The sequence below is a fragment of the Prionailurus viverrinus genome, chromosome D1 (genome assembly GCF_022837055.1).
Source record: "Prionailurus viverrinus isolate Anna chromosome D1, UM_Priviv_1.0, whole genome shotgun sequence".
NCBI lineage: Eukaryota > Metazoa > Chordata > Mammalia > Carnivora > Felidae > Prionailurus > Prionailurus viverrinus.
This window is the reverse complement of record NC_062570.1, coordinates 103,048,667-103,074,831: the sequence shown is the minus strand read 5'-3', so window position 1 is coordinate 103,074,831 and position 26,165 is coordinate 103,048,667. Positions and strand designations below refer to the sequence as shown.

General features: G+C 42.7%; 1 protein-coding gene across 10 annotated transcripts in view; it reads right to left on the bottom strand.

The window, feature by feature from the left end:
- Positions 1-6,051: 6,051 nt before the first annotated feature.
- Positions 6,052-26,165, bottom strand: part of CTNND1 (catenin delta 1) — a 47,528-nt gene continuing 27,414 nt past the window's right edge. For 4 of the 10 annotated variants that reach the window (XM_047877579.1, XM_047877569.1, XM_047877570.1 and 1 more), the window contains 16 exons: positions 25,578-25,730; positions 24,379-24,914; positions 20,575-21,038; positions 19,298-19,481; positions 18,263-18,380; positions 17,647-17,800; positions 16,722-16,790; positions 15,772-15,899; positions 15,519-15,669; positions 14,841-15,033; positions 14,382-14,496; positions 13,747-13,834; positions 10,660-10,722; positions 9,751-9,854; positions 9,266-9,337; positions 6,052-8,982 (listed from right to left, as the gene is read on the bottom strand). In XM_047877579.1, the coding sequence (XP_047733535.1) occupies positions 8,971-8,982; positions 9,266-9,337; positions 9,751-9,854; positions 10,660-10,722; positions 13,747-13,834; positions 14,382-14,496; positions 14,841-15,033; positions 15,519-15,669; positions 15,772-15,899; positions 16,722-16,790; positions 17,647-17,800; positions 18,263-18,380; positions 19,298-19,481; positions 20,575-21,038; positions 24,379-24,914; positions 25,578-25,694 (2,568 nt within the window). In that variant the 5' untranslated portion in view covers positions 25,695-25,730 and the 3' untranslated portion in view covers positions 6,052-8,970. The remainder of the gene's footprint in view (positions 8,983-9,265; positions 9,338-9,750; positions 9,855-10,659; positions 10,723-13,746; positions 13,835-14,381; positions 14,497-14,840; positions 15,034-15,518; positions 15,670-15,771; positions 15,900-16,721; positions 16,791-17,646; positions 17,801-18,262; positions 18,381-19,297; positions 19,482-20,574; positions 21,039-24,378; positions 24,915-25,577; positions 25,731-26,165) is intronic. The other 6 variants (XM_047877571.1, XM_047877573.1, XM_047877574.1 and 3 more) reach the window with 6 other exon arrangements.

Sequence of the window (26,165 nt, the reverse complement as noted above, 5' to 3'; positions counted from 1 at the left end):
CCGAAGAAGTTGGGTACAATAACTGAGCAGAGTACTCATATAACTAAACATAGATTATATATACACATATGTAAACGAGAGGTGCCTGGTGATTGATACAATAATACAGTAATATTCTATGTGCCCACACTGTTCTAAGTGCAATTACATGGTCTCATTTAGCCTGCCTAATGACCCTACTGGTAGGTATTATTACTCCCATGTTACAGATGATGAAAGCCACCAAAAAGCTTAAGAAATTTGCCCAAGGTTGGGGCGCCTGGGTGGCTCACTCAGTTGAGCGTCTGACTTTGGCTCAGGTCATGATCTCACAGTTCGTGGGTTCGAGCCCCACAACAGGCTGTGCTGACCGCTTGCTCAGAGCCTGGAGCCTGCTTCAGATTCTGTGTCTCCTTCTCTCTCTGCCCCTCCCCCGCTCATGCTTTGTCTCACTCTGTTTCTCAAAAATAAATAAATGTAAAAAAAAAAATCTTTTTTTTTTTTTTTAAAGAAATTTGCCCAAGGTCTCACAGCTAAGTAGCAGAATAAGGAGTTGAACTCAGGCGGTCTGCTTCCAGAGCCTCAGTTTAGTGCTAAGTTCTTTTATGTGTATTATCATTCTGAATCATCTCAAAAACCTATGAGCTAGGTTTCAGAGGCATTAACACCAACAAAGAGAAAATAAATAACGGATTAAAGAAAGTGGCACTTACTTGAGTAAGACATTAGCACATCTTGGTCTCATATAAAATCGATGCAACCCATTGCAGATGCACATGCTTTAAGTGGCTCGTAAAAGAGAAAGAAATGTATATTACAGGGCACCTGGGTGGCTCAGTCAGTTAAGCACCTGACTTGGACTCAGATCACCATCTCACAGTTCACAAGTTTGAGCCCCGCATTGAGTCCCTCTGCTGTCGGCATGGAGCCTGCTTTGGATCCTCTGTACCCTTCTATCTCTGCCCCTCCCCTGCTTGTGCTATTTCTCAAAAATAAAATGAACATTAAAAAAAAAATGTATATTACAAATGTGTGTCACAGAGATGTATCAAAGATGTATCAACAATCAAAAATTTGAACCAACATCCCTGAGCCCTCAGCCCCTCTTAGAACCCAGGAAAGGACTGGAGACCCATAGATGAGCTGGAAGTGCCCAGTGCTCCCCCTTGATCTCTTCTATGCTAGAATCAGTAGTGCTCTGCAAAAGGAACATCTCCCTCATGTCAAAGAGACAGCCCAGCCCCACTCTGAGTCAAGCCCTATTAGGATATGGTGAGGATTCAGGCAGATAAGACTTTGAACACAGGGGATCAGCGACTAAGTCAACAAAATATGAAAATAGTGTCTTGACCTTCTAAGTCAGCCCAACTCACGTACCAGCCAGCAATTTTCATTTAAATTTAACTTCCCTTTAATGGAAATTGCTTGAATCTGTTCTTTTCCCCTTCTTACATTTCACTCACTGCTCTTTCCCTGCACACATCTACTTTGTTGGCCACATAGTATGCCCCAGTGCTGTGAAATACAGGTAGGCTCTTCACCTCTTAGAAACGGTTTGGAACTTATATGCGCCGTCTATTCTTTAGTTATTTAGCTAATATGCATAGCCTCACACAAGTCTTAAGTTAGTATCTTTCCTCTTGAATGTAAGCACATGAAACTAATGCTGTAATCACCCCCAACTGATGTGCTATTGTCATCTAGTATTTTGATTTGCCCATATCTCCCTCTCAGAAATTACATACTGCTCTAAGTTAATGTTTTCTTACTTTTACCAATATGTACAAATCTTTGTTCAGTGTTCTTTCTTGAATCTGACTTGCCATTTGAGATCATTTTCCTTCTGCCTCAAGAACATCCTATAGATTTTTACCTCTCCTGAGTGGTAAACTCAGCCTTTGTTCAAAAACGGTCTTAGTTAGTCCTAATAAGGTGCACTAGAGGTGCCTGGGTGGCTCAGTTGGTTAAGCAGCTGACTTCAGCTCCGGTAATGATCTCATGGCTCATGGGCTGGAGCCCTGCATTGGGCTCCATGTTAACAGTGTGGATCCTGCTTGGGATTCTCTATCTCCTCTCTCAAAATTAATAAACTTAAAAAATTTTTAATGTGCACTAAGTGCCAATTTCCATATAACAGTTCTTTTCTTTTCACCAGGATGAATGGTAAGATTCCAGTGTTCTGGCTTTCATTGCTGATGCTGAGAAGTCAGCCATCCAGCTGTTTTCTGCATGTAGTTTGGGTTTTCTATCTAACTGTTCAAGATTTTCAGTTTCCTGCATTTCACTTTGTCTCTAGAAATGAGTTCCTTTTCAACTTGCTTGGAATTCATTGGGATTCCTAAATCCAAGGTCTGGTGACTTTCACCAAATCTGAAAATTTATCAGCCATCCTCTCTTTGGATAGTGTCTCCTGCTTCATATTATTTCCTCCTGGAGCTTCAGATAACGTGCATCAAATCTCCTCTTGTCCGAATCTCACCATCTTTGCTATTTTCCATTCTTCCTTCTTCTCTTCTTCTGTGGAATTCATTCTGAATAATTTGTTGAGAACTATATTCCATTTCAGTAGTACCCTTCAACTTTTCCAACCTATTTAATCTGAGTTTTTATTGCAAATTTGTATTTTTTCCTAATTGAAAATGTTTTTTTTCAAATCTGGATGTTTTGTCAAACTTATTTTAATGATCAAAACGTTATTTCATTACAATCTGTGGGTCAATGCCAACATCTTTAGTATTTAAGGATCCGCTTCCGTGTCTTTTTTGTCCCCCTCTTCACTCATGGTGCCTTATTTGTGTATCGTAATTTTTGAGCAGGACTGCTCATTTGCCTGAGGAGTTTCTCAATGGGGACTGAAGCATTTCAGGGACTTCATTTGCTTCTGGAAATCACCTGGAGGCATGAGCAACTAGATACCACTTTAATGGTACAATTTTGGGGGACCACACGGGTAGTGCAAAAATTTGTTGGACTAAAAACCCAAAGAGGGCCATCTTGTGGTTACAACTCCTCAGAGAAGATACTGGACTTATTTTTCCTTCCATCGAGCACCATGATGGGGACAAAGAAGCTCCTTGCTGCCCCTTCTATACAGTTTCTTGTTCACCTTGACACTGGGGGTACTCCAGCTTTACCTGGAGTCACCTGCAAAATTCCTTATTTCCTGTTTCCCATATCCTGTATAGTCACTAAAATAGATGCTTCAAGTCTGCTGAGTTTGGTAAAAACTCTGGGTAAAAGCTAGCTTTAGCATTTGCTTACTTCTTAGGATTCCAGTTTTCACTTCATTTTGAAGATCTGTAGATTCCTTACTTTTATGCTTGTTCATCAATGTGTTCATAAGTATTATTTATAAATACATTTACCCAGCATCTTATTTCTGCTGAAATGACATTTCAGATTATCTAATCCACCAGAATGCCAACAATAGAAGCCTTAACTAGTCCCAACTATACACACTATACTCCGCCCACTCTTGATTCTGACAAGAGCAGGTTGTAAAAAGACTCAGAGCCCAAAGTTTGCAAAAGACCAGTGCTAACCTTGCCTTAAACGCAGAGGAAAAAAGGCCTGAAGTGAAGACAAGAGCAGAGTAAGTGCCTAGCACAACTTCACCACATAACCCACATTTTCTTTTCCTCAGGCACAATCACCTTAGGCCATTCAGACTGTGCCCCCATTAGCACTAGAGATATCTGAGGAAAGACAACAAGATAGTATCCCCTTCTGCACCTACACTGGAAGTAGGAGAACCTGTCCTTTTCAACAATAGAAATGTATATGGAGAGAAATGTAGCACTTTTTCCTCAGCTAAAAATAAAACACCTTGCTTACAATAATGCTTATGGCTCTTACAATTATACAAACAAGCATAAGTCTCTTGACTCAATCCACTTGTGAAAGCTGGTCCTGGTTATTTCATACCACCATAAAGAGGAGAAAAACAGTCAAGTTATGATAATGCAGACAGACTAAAATGATGATTTTCATGCTTTCCCTACCTCACTTCCTCCAGCTTTCTCTGCATCCATGTTTGCCCCTAAATTCTGGATCAGCTGAAGAACTAATGCTTTAAGGGACACTGTCAGACAACATGAAAGTCAGGAGGTCACAGGGTATGAGAAAAAAGAAATTCCCTCCTACAATGTCTTTTCTTAACTTTTTTTGTTTTCTTGAGGTAGGCTGTCTCTCAGGAGTAATTTAAGCTTCTACACACACCCACCTGGCTTTGGTCAGTGGGGTCACTATCTCCCCAGTCAAGGTACCCTTGTAGCCAGAAGTGACACATTAAAGTCAGCAACTCCAGAAATTCTCTCTGCATTACAGGGCCCCGTATCAAGGACTAGCTTCAGCCCTCAGCAGCCTGGACCTTATCTACAGGACTTGATTTGAAGAGAAGTTTCTTGGGTGCCTGGGTGGCTCAGTCTGTGTCCAACCTTGGCCTCAGGTCATGATCTCACGGTTTGTGAGTTCAAGACCTGCATCGGGCTCTGTGCTGACAGCTCAGAGCCTGAAGCCTGCTTCAGATTCTGTGTCTCCGTCTCTCTCTCTCAAAAATATTTAAAAAAAAATTTTTTTTAAAGTTTCTTCTGCCTATACACTGGCCTATCACTATTCTCTCAAATTCAACAGTAAGCAATTCATTCCTTCCTCTATGAATTCTCCCTTACTGTGATTATCATTACACCCACCACGAAACTAGTAATAGTGCCAATGGAGTTGAAGCCAGTCATCCGAGATTCAAGTTTGAGGCCAAAACCTTAAGCAAGTCACTAGATCACGGTCTCAAGTTACAATTAACTGACTAAAGGCATCAAAATATAACCTAGGTGACTTATCAAGATTTCAGATTCCTGAGTCACTTCTATCGAATCAGTTTTTGGAAATGGAACATAGGGATCTGCATTTTTAACAAGCTTCTCAGGTAATTCTGGTGCACTTTTTCAAGTCTATAAGGCCAGGTCTAGTTGGTCTATTAAGTCTATCCATGAAAATACCAGGATGAACCTTTATTATCCTATACTTCAGATAGAAACAGACAAAATTGAAACACAAGGATCTAGAAAGGCCAGTCGGTCCTCAGTTTTTCCTGGGGGAGAGGCTTCCAGTTTGTAAAAAAGCACATTAGTTCAGCAAGGAAGAACAAGTGGCCAAGTGAAGTCATAGCTTTGAGCTGTCAGAAAGTGTACTCCTTATGGCCATTTCAAACACGTTCACAAAAACAGCCTCGCTAAGACAGAAGAGTGGAGGAGCATCCACTATTACCACTTCCAGAAAACAACTCAGGCTCTAAAGGATCGAGGAGGACATGGGCAAATCTTGGCAAAATCCACAGGCTTCCTAAATTTGGTGTCAGAGACACCAAGAGGTTTCAAAAGCATTGCTTCATCAGTGCAGGGTGCTTAAGATACAGGGGCTTTACAGATCATTTTGTTGAACACCTTACTTTAGGTAGGGGCACAGGGGAGAAATGTTTTTAAAAGACCACAGATGAGGGCACCTGGCTGGCTCAGTTGGTAAGGCATGTGACTCTTGATCTCAGGGTCATGAGTTCAAGCCCCACAATTGTGGGTAGAGCTTACTCTAAAAAAACAAAACAAAACGACAGATCTTAGGACTCTCAAGGATTGTAAAGAGAAAGCGTCCATCTGTTTCATCCTTTAAACCTAACATCCACAACACCTAGCACATAGAAGATGTTCAGTAAATATTTACTTTATGAGACAAAACAAATGAACCAAGCCAGGGAGAGGGAAGTATAAGATTTGTTTCTAGCTCAATGTCAGTGGATAATAAAGAATATAATGGAAATAAAGGCTGTTCACCAGTAGCCAGGTTTTTCTATAGAGACAGAAAAGCATCTCAAGTGAAACTACCAAACCACTTTGGAAAGCAAACTTAAGATAGCTTTTTGGCTCCGTGATTCATCCTGCTGTTCTAAAACTACAACTGTCAGACACAAACTAAGCTTTAAAAGGGATCAGCTACAATGCTTAGATTTCCTGGTCTCACTGGCCCAACAAAGTTTTCATACCCAAGACCTAGTTCAACAAAATTGAGACATGACCATCATCAGAAGCTATAGATTTTTAATCTAAAGATTGGGCATACAGCAAAGCATTTTACATAAATTCTCACTTTTTTTTTTTTTAAATTATGTAACAGGAAATAGGGGCCCCAGAAAAATAAGTCTCTTTCCATAGGTCTTAATCCTTGGCCTCTGCAGTAAAGACAATCCCTGTCAACCCAGCAAGTGTTTGTGACTCACCCACATATTACTTGGTAGGACACAAAAGCAGCTATAGGTCTGTCCCTCGTCTTCTTACTAAAGGATGACCGATAGCCTGAAAAGCAACATTCTGGCCCAGTATTCAGTACTTATACACATGAGCCTTTTAATTCTACATTTTCATATTTATGAAATGAGGGAATATTGGAGGAAGGCAATTGGAGTTGTTAGCTTCTAATCTTCTACCCATAAAGTTAAATGTTCAAGAGGGTCACGTATCGCAATGGGCTTTTGTTCAACGTTAGTTTTGCCAAATGTTGCAAAACAAATCCAGTGACTAAGAAAGTCATTAATTCCTATACTTCAGTTTCCTATCTCTAAGTTAGCAATAAGCTTCCCGCGCCCCACATTTAATTTTTAAGAATCTTGAGGGGAAAAATGTTTCATATGCAATTACCAACAATGTTGCTTGGTAAGACTTAGGACTGAGCTCAAAGTAATCCGCTCCTGGTAAAGCCCCTTCTGACTGCTCTGGAGAGAAGAAGGACACTGATACACATAAGGAAATAACCGAGATGAAAAGGAAGGAAGAGATGCAGCTTAAAGTGAAGAAATGACACAGACCCCCCACATACACACTTTAAAAACTTTATTTATATAAAAAACTCATTTGTTTTTAAAAGCATTAACAAGAGAGAAAGGAAAACAGAAAAGGTATGGAGCAGAAGACAAGCCCCTTAGTACTGTTCGGTGGGGAGGTGGGATTTTTGGTTCTCTGGAATTGAATGTTTAGTGTTTTTATAAACAAAAAAGAAAAAAAATAGTTAAAGGTCCCCAAAAGCCCATGGCTGTTCTATTACCCACACCCCACCGAGAAAAAGAGCACCAGGAAAAGAGCAGAAGAGGACAAGAGAAACCAAGAGTGGAGCCAGGTCCAGATGGGGGCAATTTCCCCTGTGCAGTATGTTCTTAGGGTCACAGAGAGGAAAAGGCTCCTTTTCGCTAGAAAAGGAGTGGGAAGAAATGGGGGGGGGGGGGCGGTAAATAAGGGATTTTAATGCATAGGGGAAAGGGAAGGGGGGTGGTGGGTTGTGCACTTGTCTCCTACCCCATAGCCTCAATATATAAGGGAAGGGGGAGAGAGAAGGATAAAGATTTCCAGTTGCATTGAACAGAGCTTTTAGATTAAGGGGAGGAGTAAAAGGCAAATAAGGAAAAGGGTTAAAAAAAATCAACCAGCATAGCAGCTGATTCCTCTAGCCCAACCCACTAATAAACACTAAACAGAAAGGAGGAGATGCTGGGGGTGGGGTGGGGCAGGGAGGGCACAGATGCGACTTCCCTCCGGCCCCTTGGGAGATGACGATAAATTCTGGGCAACTAAGGAGTAAGAGTCGCACCACTCACTCCTCCCACATTTTGAGATTCATCAGAACAGGATGTTTGCAAAACCCCAACCATATACTATTGAGCAAAGCTGAATGGCTGAAATCAGAGGTTCTACCAATTCCCAATGGAGAATCTGAGGTTCTCTAGGTCATCCCTCCTTTCTGCTAGTTAGGGCCAATAGTGGGTAAGAAAGCAACAAAATATAGTTTGCAAAATCATGAGAATGAGACTGCAGAGGCAAAGAAAGGCACATGGAAGGGAAGGAGGAGATGCACCCCAGGCCAAAGGCACAAAGAAGAGGCAAATCCAGGGGCGATCCCCCACCTTTTAAGGGTAAAGGGGGCAGGAGTATGTACATCAAGTCCTTTTGTCAGCCAACCAATCCAGGGAAAAGGCAGGGGAGGACAGAGCTAGAAGGGTAAGAAAAGGAGAAAGAAGGGCAGGGGGGAAGCCAGCTTCAAAGCTTCCTGCCAGTTTCAGACTAACTGATTCATGTACATTCCTACTAGCTCCTGCTAGAGGTTCTTCTCCTCCCCAGAAGACATCTTTTTGATCCTTCTCACCCAAAAAGTCTTCCTTGACACATTCTCCTCTTTCTACAGCCTCTTGCAAATGGCCAGGCCAAGTCAGCAGACATTTCACAGGATGGGAGAGGAAGATTAAGGACAGCCTTAGTAAAGGGCAGTGGCAGCAGCTGAGGGTTGGCATGAGGCTTGGAGAAGAGATGGAGTCTGTAGGTCCACAGTGGTCCCTGGCCTGGAGATGAGACCAAGGTTTCTTAATCTCAGTTCTAGGAGACCTTCACTTACTCAAGGGCCCTTGCCAGGTGGAATGTGCCAATGTTGCCAGCCTTCTTTGATTCAAAAATAGTCATCAGGAATACGGGAAGAGTTCACACTTCCGATTCTCCAAAAAAATAAAAGTCCCTTCCCCACCAAGAAAAAAAAAATCTTAAGAATCATCAGTTTATCAGAGTGCTGGACACTGCATAGACAGCATGTAACTTCCAATTCTTCCCACGGCTTCCAGTGAGGATTCCCACTCTCTCCCTCCACACAACGCCAAGAGTTCCAGGGAGAACTGGCAAAAAGAGCTAATTTGCAGCAGTTTCTCAAGATATGCATATAACTGAGTCAGGCTTCTTGGGAGCAACTGGAGGGGATCTGGAGGGGGGAGGAGGGACAATTAAGCTTCACTGGAAGAAGGTAGGAGTTGGTAGAAAGAAGGTGGCCACTTAGGGCTATAAGGGCAGGAGGCAGCCTGGCAGTTGGCACAACAGTCCAGCGAAGAAAGGGAAAAATCATCAGTCCATTTCACCACCAAAAAATAAAAGTACATATATTATAAGCCCAGATGTAGCGCAGACAGTGGTGCTAAATCTTCTGCTGTAGGAAAAAAAGAGAAAGAAACGTTAATAGGGTTGGGAATGAGGAGAACCAAGACAGTTGAGCAAATCCGGAGGGAGGAAAGCAGCACGGAATGGAGAATCAGATCACCGGAGGCACGTCCAGCCTCTTAAGAGGCAATAATCACAGAAGCAGCACCCCCAAGCGCCAAGCGGCTGAGACTAGGGTCTCTGGCCCGATTGGATCAGCTTGATTGGCAAACTGCTGGCACATAGGGACCTCCTTCCTCAAGGACGATCTTGGGGGTGGCTGGAGGACATACCATGGAGGGGTTAGACACTTGGTCCCCCTCATCATCCAACTCTTCCTCCAGAGATTCCTGCCCCTCGTCCTGCTGTGAACACATGCAATTTGTTAGTATGAGAGTAAGGAAATAGAAACCTCGTGAGTATGTGCCAAACCTAAGGAAAATCCCGAAACTGGTCAACTCAAACAAAACAAGATAATAGTAAGAAACGGGCAAGATATTCAAGAAAAGGCAGGGACAGGAAGAGAGTAATGTATGAGAATCTATTGGCATTAGTCACATCAGCAATATATTTATGGTCTTCCTTCTCCTAACCTGACCGTTGCAGAATTATGACCCAAGAAATCTCAACAGGAGTCAAAACTCCTACTTTTCCTGAAAATCCCTATCAGAAAAGGATACTGTCTTTCACTAGGTACTTTCTTCCTATTTCACAAAACATGAAGGTTTCAAAACAGAACTAGCCTTAGAAGGACAAGAGTATATAAAAGAGAATTTACCATCAGGGGTGTTCCCTTCAATGGCTCCATTTCACCTAGATCCCCGGATCGATCCAGTGTTCTGTTGTGGTCCCCTCTCTCATTCAGTGTGGAATAGTTGTTATCTAATGAAAAAAGTACAAGAAATACGATATTCCCTCTGGTGTACCATACATATTAAACAGATAAATGTGAATTAGGCACCCCTGTTGGGAAGTAAACTTTGTCAAATGCTCCAGAAAGTCATTAAGTTCTAGTCCTTGACTTAAGGTCCCTGACTTAAAAATAATTTGAATCTAGTTGGGAAGACAATTAAATGAAACACACAGAGTATGACATATGATAATAAAGCAAAACAGAAGAGATCTGTCTATAAATGGTATTGGAATTAAGAAGAGAGCGTAGGGGTGCTGCAACAGTCAGGAAGCACCTAACAAAGGAGACAGGACTTGGTTAAGCCTCTGGGGATAAAGACAATTTAGCAAAGCAAAGGGGAAGAAGGGCATTCCAGCAGGAAGTATGCTCTGAGAAAAATTTAAAAAGTAGAGTAAAGAGACAAAATAGCAAATTAGACCAGGTGGGCTGAAACAGAGTACATGGAAAGAAGATGGAAAGGGAGCCTGGGGTCAGCCTGTGAAACTCGGTAACAGTTTAAGGACCCAAACATAATTCTGTAGTAAGTGGGGGTGGGGACAAGGGTGAATTAAGATTTGGGGTTTTTTTTTTGAACCTTTGAATATGTGGGAATGTGGAAGAAAGTAGATATATCAAGTTTCACTAAATCTCCTCACATCCTTCCAAATAGAAATGTCCAGCCAATGAATGCTCTCCCAGGATGATGAAGGTGCTAGAAAAGAAACTGCAGAGCCAGACAGTTCTCATCCCAATGAAATATAACTCCGTGTCCTTAGGCAGGAATTAATCACCTACCTAATGATTTTGTGTTTGATCCCATACTGCTCATCTGAATTTCTTCCCGATCAGGTTTCTTATCTATACGGAGTCAGAAAGTTATCCAGGTCAAAAACCAACTCTTCAAAATCTATACTCATCATAAAAATTGCTCTCTGGTTGGTCCTCCCTCCCTCCCATCAAATTTTTACTGAGCACCCACTATGTGCCAGGCACTAGACAAAGTCCTCATGGGACTTAAGAGATCCCTTTCCAATGGAACCCTAACGTTCACTCTTAACAACCATTCACTCTTGACAAGTACTTGTTAAATTATTTGGTCTTCAGACCCCTTTACACAGTCTTAAAAATTATGAAGATCCAAAAAGTATTCACTGGTGTCAGTTATATATATGTTACTATTTTCCTGTACTGAGAAATTTTAAGTATTTCACTTAAAAGAAAAAATAGGGTGGCATCTGGGTGGCTCAGGTGGTTCAGCACCTGACTCTTGATTTCAGCTCAGGTCATGATCTCACTGTTTGAGCCCCATGTTGGGTTCTGCACTGACAGTGTAGAGCCTGCTTGGGGTTTTCTCTCTCCCTCTCTCTCTGCCCCTACCCCACTTGGACTCGGTCTGCCTCTCTCGAAAATAAATACATAAATAATTAAATAGATATTTTTTTTAACAGTAAAAATAGGGGTGCCTGGGTGGCTCAGTCGGTTAAGCTTCTAAGTCCTGATTTCAGCCCAGGTCATGATTCATGAGATCAAGCCCCACCTCAGGCTCTATGCTGACAGTGCGGAGCCTGCTTGGGATTCTCCCTCTCCCTCTGCCCCTCCCCCGTGCTCTCTCTCAAAATAAACATTTAAGTTAAAAAAACTCATTCCATGTTAACATTTTAATGTTTTTTGAAAGCAGGTTTGTGGGTTTTTGTTTTTTTTTTGTTTGTTTGTTTTTTACATTTTTGCACATGTCTTTAAAGTTTGGCTTAATAGAAGACAGCTGGATTTTCCTATCTACTACTGTGTTCAATCTGTCATGATGTTATTTTAATTGAAGTATATGAAGAAAATCCAGCCTCCCACAGACAAAAAGTTGGAAAAAGAATTTTCAACAATTTTTCAGATAATTATGTATATTCTTTGATAGTACACTAATACACAACAAGCAGAATTTCTCTAAAGAGCAAGTTGAGTTTCTCTAAAGTTAGCAGTAATGTAGAATCTGAATCCAAATGAATGACCTCTTCTTCACACTTTGTTAAATTAAAATGCATTGGTCTGTCTTGCACTTTGAATGGGTCAGTTACCCATTCATGATTCTGAAACACCACACACTAGTCATTTGGAAAATACTGGTTCATAGAGTAATGCAAATCTTCTACATGTTAACACATTTCATTGTACAACATCAAAAAAAAAATCACATTCATTACTATCACCACCGGTTTGATTAAAATGTCTTTTGGGGTGCCCTTGTGACTCAGTTGATTAAGCATCCGACTCTTGATTTTTGCTCAGGTCATGATCTCAGTTTCATGAGTTCAAGCCCCATGTCGGGCTCTGTGTTGGCAGTGTAGAGCCTGATTGGGATTCTCTCTCTCCCTCTCTCTGCGTGTCCCCACCCCATAAATAAAATAAACCATAAATAAATAAATAAATAAATAAATAAATAGTCTTTGAAGTATGGGTGTGTTATCAGGCTCATAATGGCAGGTACAAGTTTTTCACTTGAAAATTCAGGCAACAAGTACTGTTAGTTATTTTTCCTGAAAGTGACAAGCTCATTGCATTCATTTTTGAGAAAATGTCTAGCAAATACGCAAGTCTAAAACCATAGTTTGCCATTTTTTCCCCAAGTAAAAATGGCATTCCGTAAAAAGAGTGGTTGGTCCACTCAGAAACTCCAACTAGAGCACCTGTGCTTTCCCCCAGGTCCACTACCACACTCTGGATGCAGCACAGGGCTCGCCAAGTACTTCCTATTTCATCAGCACAGGAGATTTCAAAAAGACGTGTGCTCAAGGTCACAAACAATAAAATTAGTAATTCTTACAGCTCCATCAAGTACATTAACAAGTGAAACTGGCTCTTTTTTACATTGTGAGCGCATGGCCACGAAGCCTAGGACGGCTAGTGGTGTGGGGCTGGTGCCATAGCTGCTGCTGCAAACATTCCCACTGCTTCTGCATAGTCAGCACAGATGTCAACAGACATGGGGATCCTCACATCACATCTCAAGAACCCTGATGTTGGAACACCTGGGTGGCTCAGTCAGTTAAGCCTCCGACTTTGGCTCAGGTCGTGATCTCAGAGTTTGTGAGTCCGAGCCCCGTGTAGGGCTCTGTGCTGACAGCTCAGAGCCTGGAGCCTGCTTTGGATTCTGTCTCCCTCTCTCTCTGCCCCTCTCCTGCTCACACTCTGTCTCTCTCAATCTCTCTCTCTCTCTCTCAAAATAAAAACCTTAAAGAAAAGAGAGAGAGAGAGAGAGAGAGAGAGAGAACCCTAATGGAGACAAAAGCCAAGTGTCAGCAAGATAATAAGGGTTACAGCACACACTTTCATGAAAAAGAAAATGTTTCATAAAATACGCTAATTCATCTTTGGGGCGCAAAATTTATTTGCTCACACGGCAAAAGTGTTTAAAAGATAAAACCACAAATAGCAGCAGTGATCTCTGGGTAACAAATAAGTGATTTTTGTTGTTATTTTTCTGGTTACCTGAATTTTCTAATTTTTCAACAGTCCACATATTACATGGTATTATGTGGAAATTTAAAAACCAAAAAATAATCATTATGCGATATATACATACATCAAAGCACTATGTTGTACACCTTAAATTTACACAATGATATATGTCAATTATCTCTCAAACAGAGAAAACAGTTGTAAGTCCGCAAGCAAAGACAGGATCACTTCCAGGCTACTGCCTGTTTTCCCTTCTAATGCTCAGGCTTACCAGCCTCTGTGGTACAATCCTAAGGTAAAGTATTATTACCATCTACCAAAAGACTAGCTCATGCAATAACAAATACATATTCTATTCCATGGGAAGTAAGCCCACTGAAGAATAGCCGTGGTGGAGTAAAAGCAGAGGGGTACGCCCCCCAGACACTGTACCTGATTTTGGGTTCCGGTCAATGAGAGGGAGAGTGCTGTCATCATATGAATGACTGCTCTGGCTTCGAGAAGCATTGTTTAGATTTACCTGGAAGCAAACATAAAATGCAACAATGTCACAGAATACTGAACTCACCCATATTTTATTTCCCAACGGGCACAGATCTTTAGGTTCCTATTCCCAAATATAGCTCTTCCCAAAAGGTACCTCATATGGGTTAAATATCTACATAGTGAAACAAATGAGGGTTTTGTGGCTTCTATTTATGTTCCTGAACAGGAGATTACAGAGGTACCAAACACTCGCACTATCAGAAGGTGACCTAGTTTCCAGTAAATTCCTTCAAGGGGCTATGGCACAGCTGGGGAAAAGTCAAACAGGCCATCTTCCCTCGTCCCCACCAATGTGGACAGCATGCTGTGGCACCGAGGAGAACCACAGCTATTCTGGCACCAAATGAAGCATAGCATCATTCTTTTCGGGGAAGGAGTAAACTGAATGATCTCCTTACTCAGAAAGACTTGGGATAAAGCAGGACTTAAGGCAATAGTGAGGAGGAAGGAACCAAAGACAAAAGTGTTACGTGAAACCAAGGGAAAAAAGGGTCAAGTCTCAGGCCCAAGAGTTACTCTACCTGAAAGTCTGATTTCTTCCATCCTTCTTTTTCCAGTGGCTTCCGCAGCTCCTTATATCCCCAGATTGTCTGTAATACAAGTGCTGCTGCTCGGACTTCTTTTTCTGAACGGTTCCTTTTGAGGAAAGTAATACGATATGGAATTTGGGTGTTAAGACCAAGGAGGAAGCTGAGAGCCTGTACTCTCCAATATAATGTAACATAAGAAGAAATGCCAAAATGGGCAAGATCAAGTATTCACCAAGTTCTGTACTGTGTCCCAAACAGTGACACAAAAAAATGTTTGATGCAACAGGTCTGTTATCAATTTATAGCTCAACATTAAGACAAAACATTAAGACAGCATTATCTCTTCACACTTTATATGTAAATAAGAAAGCAAACATGGAACGCTCCTTCCTAGTAACTCCCCTCTCACACACAAACTCTTCCAGTTGTCATTTTCAGTGTTAAACTCACCCTGATTTGTTGATCAACACCAGCTTCTCAATACCCTGTGTCTCTCGAAGCTTTTTGGCAGCCTCCAAGTTCTCAGCAATAACCTCATTGATGGTGTTCAAAAGAGAGACCACAGTGTCCTCAGAGAAATTCTGGGAAGAGCTCTGCTGCCCTCCTGGCAGGTTCTTTACCAAGTTCGGAATAGCATGTTTACCTACAGCATTAAGACAGAAGGACTGTGTGCAGGGAGAACAAAGCAAGTCCAGTATATGGAGCCTAACACTGTACTTACTTGCATCAGTCATATTAAGTGCAATTCACTGTCCACATGAATCAACTTCATTTTGCTATGGGGTTATCGTATCAGAAGAGCCATGAACATATGGTCCTTCTTACTCCTTTATTTATTCTCCCCTTTAGTCACATTGAAACTATGTGAATACTTTATACCAAATATGTTACAACGCCCACTAACAAAGCAAGTGCTTAATGAAGAATAGCTGTTTTTATTCTAGTTTTGAAGAGTTACCAGTTCTTGTCTTTCTAGGAACCATTAAACTAGAACCCTCAGAACCACAAACTATGGAGGACTAGCCAGGATCCCTCCTCTCAGTCACTGCAATAATAACTATTTAGCATCTGCCAGACTAAAGGCTTGGTACTGATACTGAGATTAACCGTGTGCATCCAACTCCTTACCAATCAGTTCTTTGTTGCGAGCATCTACCGCCAGATTTCTCAGTGCTCCGGACGCAGCTTTCACTACACGCTCGTGTTCACTGGTCAGGAGGTCAGCAATGGCAGAAAGAGCCTTCTCTTGACGCAGAGCAGAGCGGATGTATCGACCATACTGGAAGTAACACACAAGAAGAGGTGGAACAGATTACAAACGGTGGCAAACTAGTTAGGTAAGTTCTCCCATCTCTAAGTCTATTTTCTGAAAGGTACTCACCGTCCAGCGCCCAGCACACAAGTTCTGGATAGCTCCAGCTGAGGCTTCTAGGATGGCAGGAGTCTTGCTCTCCTTGAGGAGTGAGATGTATATCCGAACCACCTCTGGCTGAAATAAAAGCTCATAGCCTGCACAAGAAAGGGCAGGAAAGCAGGGGATGCTAGTCATTACCTAAACACCAGGCTCTGGCTGGTTGAAGTTCAGCCTCAGTACTCTGGATTGATGGATTTATGCTCCTATACCATTAGACCCCCTATACTCTCCCACTCACCCAAGAGCAAACTCAGAGGCTTGATTCCATGCCTTCTTAAGAATAATTCATCCATGGGAAGAGTAGAACAGACCTCAACTCATATGCAACTCCTTTCTCTCTTTCCTCTTTGTCTCTTCTCTTCCACAGTCTACTTTGGCCTTGGCACTCAGGGCATTCAGGTGCCCACTGACACCGCTCAGGGTTAAAGATTCCTCATCTCAAGTGAATTATTTCTAACTTAACTGAATCATTCTGTCTACCTTTACTATGACTAAGTACAAAGCCTATCCTAGATTTAACAACATCTAAAATTTTTACATCCATGAAGAACTGTGAATTTTAAACTCACTGTACTGGTAAACATAAACACCCAAACTGTGAGAAAGAGGCTTCTTAGAACAATTACAGTCCTAAGGACAGTAGTGGTTACTTAAAGCACCTCCGTTTCTGGCCTAGATGGGTTCAGGACCCTACCCATCCTCCAATAATCTGAAAAGTTGCCACAGCAAGCCATCTTTCCTAAGTTACTGCTACAATACCAGTTTCCCAGTGCTCCACCATCATTCCATGCCCAGAGTAGGACAGAAAACAGTGTTCATACTGCAGAGTCTACTGTTAGGCTACCAAACGCTTGTCTGTGAACTATATATATATGAGACCGAGATCCCTGGAGACTAAAAAGAAAAAGATAACTTACCCCGGGCAGGACTAGTTCTTTTAGGGAAATCCACTGTATCGTTCGCTGGATCCTCTGTGGGTTTTTTCCCTTTGGAAGTTAAAAAAAGGAGGGGAGGGGGAAAAGTTTAAGAAAGGAAAGAGTCCACATAGTGTACTTTTTATTCTTCAGTCAAAATCTTTGGATCAGAGATACATCAAGAGGGGGGAAGAAAACAAAAAACAAGGTCCCCCCCCACAAGCTGTCCCAGCAGGGGGCTGTGCAGAAACAAGGACAGAAAACAGGCAGCAGACAGGTAAGATAAGGATAAGCACCGTTGTTGCTGTTGTCCTGAGTTCTGAGACCTGGGTCTGCTATCCAGAAATAGCATGCCATGAGCTATTAGCTCCAAAGAGCTGAACTTGTTTCAATGGTCCTCCTCAACTGAATTTTCCTACATGCATCCACAGGGAAGGGTTAGGAGATACTAGGGAAGCTAAAACCAAAGCATGCAAATTAGAAGTCCATAAGCGCCTTAAAAGATTCCACTCACCTCTGGAGAACCACTCATCTTCCAGTGCGTCACCCAAGGTGGAAAGCAGAGAGAAATGAAGGAAGAAAAATGCAGGAGAGAGATGTCAACAGGATCGTGGGCAAATAAGCAGGGAAGCAAGGAGGAAAAGAAAAACACAGGAAACACAAAGGAGGAATGGGGGAGAAGGCCCCAGATTAGTTGAGTTCTCGTCCTTCACTGCCCCCAAACTGATACCAATGACCACCACCACCACCATGATCACCGCCATGAATGGAGAACATGACACTGGGGAAGCGGCTGCAGAGCGAGGAGATATCCTTGACTAGGCAGACTCGTGTACTGCTCAGCAAGTATTTTGTGCCTAAAGCTAAAAGAGTTCCTTCCCTTTCCCATCCTACATTAAAGAGCAAGGAACAAAGAACCAAAACTCACCTTTGCCCTTCTTGGCCCCAAAGCAACTGGCAGCATGTGGCCCAGTATTGTTGGCAACGTTGGGAGGTGCCTCTTGGTAACGCTCTGCCTGTGGGATCTCCCGGTGAACTTGGTATGACAAATTCCGAAGAAGGCAAACACAGTTCTCCACAAGCTTGGGGACACAAGATAAAGGGCTCGGTGAGCGAGGAGAATGCCTACAGTGATTTCCCAGCAAGTCCAGGTTTCCATGATCCAAGTATTAAAATACTGATCCCCAAAAGCATAGCCCAATCCGTCATCTCTCACAAAGCCTCTTAAGTGCACCAAGCCTCTCAAAATCCTTGCAGCTTCAGGCTACTGGAAGGTTTCTGCCACCATTTGGTGTGTGACACAAAACCGAGGGTCACCCTTTTTCCTACTTAGGAAAATATAGAACCTTGGAAATATAGCTAAACAGCTTTAAAACAGATTATACAGGTGAAGGAATTTCTAAAGAAAACCATGGTGAACATCTGCTTTAGGGAACAGGAGCTGGTACAGATACCTCAGGTCATCTGAAAGCCTGAGATGGTAGGTCTGCACTACTGGTGCCTCATGGTTGCTGTGAATGGAATTCACTCAGCTGTCAACTTACCTTGCTGTCTGAATCCTTCTGCCCAATCTCAGCCTGCACAATGAAAATGAGGGCATCCACTAAACCATCACATTCCCGAAGTTTCCGGCGAGCCTCACTCCTCTCTGAGCTGACATTCCTGAGGGGAAAGGGAGAGGCTTCAAGATGACTCAAATCTAGAAATCCTCCCTTGATATCTTCAACATTTACAAGCCTCCTCTGTATCTTTTCTTTTCACTATAACGAATAGTGAGTACTTGTTATAAGCAAGGCACTGAAAGTTAAGACAATCCCTACTTTCAGGACATTTATACTGTTAACAGTGCTTTAAGATAGAATAGATACTTCTTTCATGGAAGGACGAATGAAGAATGGGGCAGAGAACACAGGGGTATACTCCAAAGAGAGAAAGAAGATATCAAGAAAATTTTCATGAAATAAAGGCATTTTTGAGTTTAGCCTCAAAAGATAAATAAGGAGGGGCGCCTGGCTGGCTCAGCCGGTAGAGCGTGCGACTCTTGATCCTGGGGTTTTAAGTTCAAGCCCCATGATGGGTGTGGAGATTACTTTAAAAAAAAAAAAAAATCTGTAGGAAAAAAAAGATAAAAGAGACAGGGGTGATGTGGACTGAAGGAAGAACAGTTCCTCCCCCTACCCTTCTAGTACATTTTGTACTCCTTTTGTTCACTCATTGCAGCCTTACTTGAAATACATATCATTGAGGACAGGGACACAGACACACACAAAAGCTCCAAGCTCAGGACTTGACAACTGCTTTACATGTGGTAGATATTGAACAAACATTTACAAATTAAATGAACAAAGTCAAAGAGGCACAGAAGTGAGGATGTGCAGGGAACAACAAGTAAACCAGCGTAGCGAACGTATGTGGCATACAAAGGAGTAGTGACAAAGGTAGAAGACAGGCTGGAGTCAGAGTCATTCCTCCAGTCACAGGAATGGAGGCTGAGTGACAGGCTGAAGAATTTAAAAAGAAAAAAAAAAATGTTAGTCCTCAAAACTTCAATCTTCATACTCTTGAAGCCCTTACGTTACCTAAGACAGCCAGCTGTGTTGGTAAGCACCGACTCCCACTCGATATGGCGTGGTTTGCAATCTTCATTTGGTTCCCGCTCCCAACCAGAGTGTGGGATGATCACCTCATCTGTCAAGGCATGCAGTGCATGGTCCACAATCTCCATTTTGATTGAGTCATGGGATGAGAGATTCCACAGGGTTCCTGGCAGAGACAACTCATCAGATAACCTCTCCAACACCCAACACAGGATGTTTGAAGAAAGCCAAAGAGAATCCCCTACTCCATCATTTCTCAGTCTTCCCCAATACTTTATAATCTGGTATAACCAGATACATTATACTGATATTTAAGCTTTTGTTTGTGACTCACGGTAAGAAATATACATTATGGCTCAACATACACATACATGTCATGAAATAAAATTTCATAAAGTAATACTTATAAGCAATGCTCTCTGGGCTATCTCTACCAGAGTTTCTCAACTTCAGCGCCACTGACCTTTTAGGCCAGATAATTCTTTGTTGTGGGAAGCTGACCTGTCCACTGTTAGATGTTTAGCATCTCTGGCTTTTACTCATTAGATGCCAGTAGCACTCCCCACAAGCCAAGTTGTCTGTCTCCAGACACTGCAAATATCCCCTGATGGGCAAGATCAGTCCTGAGAACTAATAATCTACCCTATTTTTTGTTCTCTCTTTCTCTTGAAATACTGATTGGGATTCACAAAAGTGTATTTAATATGCACTAATGGATCACGACCCACAACATGAAAAACAACTCTTCTAAAGCAAGGGCCACAAGCTCGATTGTCCACACATGCCAGGCAGGTATGTCAGAAGCAGATACTTAAAAGAAATTACAAGAGAGTAGAAAAACGGCAGACACCCAGCTTCAGTGTTTGGGAGACAACTTCCTACGTGGCAGTAGTTGGCTAAAGGCAATAGAATACGTTCAGGATTATTGCAAACCGGAGCGCACACGTACCAATCAGCTCAGACCAACTGTCAGGGAGCAAAATAAACCTACTGTTACCAATCCTTGCACGTTTTTACCAAAAGCCAAGAATCTGGAATTTTAAGTGAAATCTTCTGAATTTTAAACATCAGCAACCAATTCTTTAAAATTTTTAAAACCTTGTGTGATCCAAACAAATCTGTGAGATGGATTTGACCCAAAGACCACAAGTTCACGACCTTGACTCAAAAATAAAAGGACTGGAAATCCTTCTAGCTCTCAACATCTCCAGGGGTAAGAGTAACCCCAACCGAGCAGTCCTCTTGTGCCTATAACTCACCAGTAATGACTTCAGTGAGGTCCATATCACGAGCCTTTCGGAGCAATCGCACAAGGGCAGGAACACCATCACAGTTTTTTATGGCGATCTTGTTATCCTGGTCACGCCCAAAAGAGATATTCTTGAGAGCTCCACAGGCTCCAAGATGCACTTCCTTTTTGGGGTGGTCTAACAGCCCCACCAGTACTGGGATTCCCTTGAGCTTCCGAACGTCGGTCTTCACCTTGTCATTGCGATAGCACAAGTGTTGCAGGTATGCAGCTGCATTAGACTTGACAGCATCCAGGCGGAACCCTAACATGGCTATCACCTCTGGCAGCTCTGGCTGTCTCCAGTTGGGAGGTGGTGGCCCTCCCTTGCGCAGGCTATCCAAGCTTGCTAAACTTCCCCGTTCATGCTGGGCCAGAGGAGCCCAATAGTACTGGTCCGATGGCACCTCCTCACCAATCATGTCTTCATAGCTCCTGCAGTGTTGGAAAAACCAAGAGGAAAGACGAATACATCAAGTTGTTGAGTCTGGTTTCCCGGTGAGCTCCCATTACCCCTCACCTCCAAGGCAAGAGTAACTTCAGCTCCAGTACGCTAGATCTTACCTCTCCTTTGCATAAATGATGCGTTGATCAATTTTTCTTAAGGAGAGAAGGTAACAATTTTAAAGGCATCTGCATTTAGATTAAAACTGCCTTTTTTTCCTATCAAGTTTACTAGCTTGGAAGAGAGTAACAAATATTCAGAGACGTTAATCACAAAAAAAGAACCAAATCCTGACTGCTTAGCACTTAAATGATACCTGACAGCTAACCTCTCTGGATAGAGACTGAAATAAACCCTCAGATGACAGGGTTAAACCAAAGAAGTCAGCAAACAATGTCTGAGAACAGTTCTTACAAGCCTTTAGCTAAACAGGAAATGAGGCATTTACACACAGGAAACAGCTGCTGGGATTAGACCCTTAAACACACTTCTTATTTAAGCCTCTCCTTATCTTATTTTGGAAATTATAAGAGAGGAGGTGATAAGAGTAAAAACAGTACATGCCTTCTTGGTATATCACATGAGGACTTCGCTTTGGTATGAGCCTGAACATTAATTTTCACAGTCCACCCCAACGTCATCTCTGCTATTCAACAAATATGTTTGAGATAGGATTTCTAGCCTCTAATTTCTAAATACCTCAGATTCTGTCAAAACAGAGGCTACAGAACACCACAGCATTTGGGATACCCAGTCACCAAGAAAAGTACAAAAACAAAGCAACTGAAGGTTTAGAGAAGTCTAACCAGAATTCTTCCTATTTCAGTACTACCAGCAACCACTAGAGGGTGAATCTGTCACACTATTATTTATTCATAACCACCAGGAAGGAAGAGACCCATTATCTGTGAGCTCATCTCACTCTTTGGCTCCCATAGGAAAGAGGAGAATCTATTGTGTGGAACTCTCCAAATGAGTCTGTTGTTTGTTCCACAAAACCCCTCCCACTGTCAGCCCAACCCTCAAGGTTAGCCAGGAGCCAAGGGCCTGCCTCAAAGCTGTCAACATCAACCACTCAACAGCAACTCAGATGGACGAAGCATTTAGTAAAAATCACTATTTTTTAATATCATTGAAACAAAATGAACAGGTTATAGAGCTGAGTTTTAAAAATAAGCTACTGAACAGTATTTTAAGTAAGATTCCAGTTTAGCCAAGAAAAAGAAAGTCAGGGTATGTTTACCTGCATAGGAAAAAAGAACTTGCACCAAAGGAAAGGAAACACACCAAATGTTAACCATAGGTCTTTATCAATGGATGGTGTGCCTTTCTGGGTTTTCTAGTTTTTAATGAGCATATTTTACTTTGATTATTATTTTAATATAACCAATCACAAAAACAATTGCTATAACCAAGATGTTGGTCACTCAGTTGTATTTCCTTCTTTTACGAGCAGTGGATCATGACATTCTTTCCCTTGTTTTACAAATAACAAAGCTGTACCCAGAAAGATTAAATGACTTGCTTGAGGCTATGTAGCTAGTGGCAAAGGCACAACTAGAAGTCTTCTGGTTCAGTGCTTTTTCCACTAATCATTCTGCCTTACTGTTTCCGTTTGACCTTGTATTACTCTCCTAGGCCTAGAGCAGGAAGCAGCAAATGTTCTTGCTAGTCAAGCAGGTTTCCAAGTCCAGTGCCACCCTGGAACAGACCCAAGAACCAGGCCCCAGACGCTCTCTGTGTCAATTGCCACAGCAAGGGACACCAGAGAATGAGCTGGCCACCCACACCTGCCTAGGTCCAATCACTCTACTAATGAGGAAGTCAGAAAGGCAGATTTGTTAACAAGCAGAAGGGCCAACACCCTGGGCAGACTCTTTGGTGATAGCTGTTATCTACCAGTGCTCCAAGTTGCACCAGCTGAGGTCTGATGCCCACCCCACTGCCCCCTCCCCCCAATGAAAGGTGAGTCACATGGGAGTTGGACTAGCTGTCCAAATGATACAATACCTAAAAGGTGAGTGACTCAGGCTTAGATAATGGGGCCTCTACCCCTGGGCCCAGCCCAGTTCATTATTAACCAAAGCTACCTAATATGAGGAAAATGAGCACAAAGGCATTTGCTTTAGAAGGTTATGATCCCATAGAGAAATTCAGCAACAGCTGCTAGGATAGCCTTACCATCAAGACATCTATACATCTTCCCCTTTACTTCTTATTTTTCCTTGCCTAGTAAACACTATGTCTCTGATTTAATCTAAAGCAGAGTTGGCAGCCTATGGGCCAAACCTGTTTTTGCACAGCCCCAGAGCTAAAAATGGGCTTCTATATTTTTTAAAGTTTGTAAAAAGAACAACAACACACAACAAAAATTACACATGGCCCGCAAAGCCTAAAATGGTTCTATCTAGTCCTTCACAGAAAAGGTTTGCCAACCCCCATTCCAAAGCATTCTCTCAAGGCAAACCATCTACCAGCCCAAACATCAATCATGCCCTTTTTCAGATCACCAAAGAATCCTCCGGGATGAGTAGTAAAGTCAGAAGAGGCAGCTGCTTAGTGACCTTTCAGAATGTCACTAATGTACCACCCTCAAAGGATGCCACCCCCATTTCATTTTATAATCAAATGTAAGAACCAAAACACAGTGTCAATTTGGGCTTTTGTGAGATCAAGGTTTGTTTTTAACTTGAGATTAAAATCACCATGGGGAGGGTTCTCCCTTCACTGTCTATTCTGGCCTAGAAAGCCTAAAACCCTCAACTCTGAATACCAAATCAGATGCTGAAGAAATTCACAAGAGCAAGGGAGTGTCCCACAGCCCCAGGCACCAAGCTCCTTTGTGATGCTGCCTATCTCTAACTGGGGGTTAGGCAGAAACAGCAGAAACTCTTGGCATAGAAGCAAAAGCCATTCTTCAGGATATAGACCAATAACCATCACAAGTCATTTTCTATAATTAGATATATGACTTCTATAATGAAAAAGAGACAAAAAAGCAAGTCAATATTTAGTAAAATCACAGAAGGGAAGACACAAGTGTCTCTTATTGAAAAACACTTGGGAGAAAGAAGAGGGGAGCCTGGGTGGCTCATCCATCTGACTCTTGATTTCAGTTCAGGTCATGAACCCAGGATCGTGGGATCAAGTCTGGCGATGGACTCTGCTGAGCGTGGAGCCTGCTTGAGATTCTCTCTCTCCCACTACCCCCTCCCCCACTTGCTCTCTAAAACAAATAAAATGAACAAAATAAATTAAAAAAAAAAAAAAAAAGAGCTGTCCCTTTTCACTATTTTGAAAAGACCCTTACCTTCCCCTTTTCTTCCCTACCTGAGTCGTCGGCGAGGGTCAGAGGGCGTCCCCGTCCGACGGGCAGTGCCATAATCAGACATCATGCCGTAATCCAGGTCATCATAGCCCATGCTACGTTGGTCGTCCTCTAGCCCATAAGGCTCTGGATGAAAACGATGCAGATCCACACTGCTCCCACCTACCCGAACCTGGGGCTGGGGCCCATAGACATCCTGTCTACTAGGTGCCCGATAACCTTCCATGCTGGGCCGATACCGCTCCTCAATGCGGGTCACCCGGGACAGACTGCCATAGTTGTCACTGCTACTTGGATAACCATCTTCATAGTGGCGGCTATATCCATCAGGAGGGTAGTGGAAGTTCCTGGGAAGAGTAGCAGTGCCTGCTTGCCCCACATAGGGACCAGGTCCCCCATTGCCATTCTTGCGGAAGTCACGACCCAGAGTCTGGATATAGTTGTTAGAAACTGACGAGGCATCCACAGGCAGCCCATCTGGTCCCATAGGGACTGGCTGTACTGTCCGTGTTGTCACAGTCTTCACCACTTTCTTGACCTTCAAGTAAGGAAAGAGAAAAGAGTGAACAATAGAAGCTTAAATTCTAGACTGCTCTAAGAAATGAAATAAACCCCTACTGCCAGATCACTTTATCTAGAAATGCCTTACGCTTTACCATCTACCCTCCTCTCCATCTTAGAGGAAGTCCCCAGGCAGGACAGCTGCACTGACAGTAACTGTGCCTATAAAGGAAGCTACTATAGACCTTATAAGGTCTTTCTTTCTTCTCCATTCCATTAGATTTTCCCAGATCTCTTCTATATTCCCTGTCTGGCCAGAGACCACTTTCTTTATGCCTCCACTACATACATTCAACACCTTTCATCCACCTTAAGTTTTTTTTTTTTTAATTTTTAAATTGTTAAATTTTTTTATATGTTTATTTTTTTTTTTAGAGAGAAAGAGAGCACAAGGAGGGGAGGTTCAGAGATAGAGGGAAACAGAATCCAAAGCAGGCTCCAGGCTCCGAGCTGTCAGCACAGAGCCCGACATCGGGCTTGAACTCATGAACTGTGAGATCATGACCTGAGCTAAAGTCAGGTGCCTAACTAACTGAGCCACCCCAGTACCCCCACCCTAATTAAGTTCTTAATCCCTCCCGGTGAAGCCCACAAGAAGACCTCCTCCATTATCCCCGACCTCGTATAAGTCTTAGCTTACTGTGGTCTCTGTGCGCCGAGTAGTTCCATCATCAGAGGTCTCCACGGAGACAACAGACATGGCTCCCTCCGGGTCCTCCTCCGTGTAGGTCTCCACAATCTGCCCTGGCTCCTGCATCCTGGGAATGGTACTATACACAAGGTGACTGTGATCCTGTATGGAAAAGAGGAAAAGCAAGAAATAGCCATAAAGATCAACAGTCCAACCCAATGACAAGCAGTCTCCCTAGAGACAAAGACTTCTCATGCATCTTCCATGGGCCCCAGGATTTTCAGAGGGGTAGCTTTCCCCACGTTTTGAACTTCTACAAAAGAGCAGAAGCTATAATTTCCCAGTTCTAGTCATCTAACAAATATGAACTGAGGGGTATCTGGGTGGCTCAGTCGGTTGAGTGTCCGACTTTGGCTCAGGTCATGATCCTGTGGCTTGTGGTTCAAGCCCCGTGTCAGGCTCTGTGCTGACAGCTCAGGGTCTGGAGTCTGCTTCAGATTCTATGTCTCCCTCTCTCTCTGACCCTCCCCTGCTGATGCTGTCTCTCCTCTCAAAAATAAACGTTCAAATATTACACACACACACACACACACACAC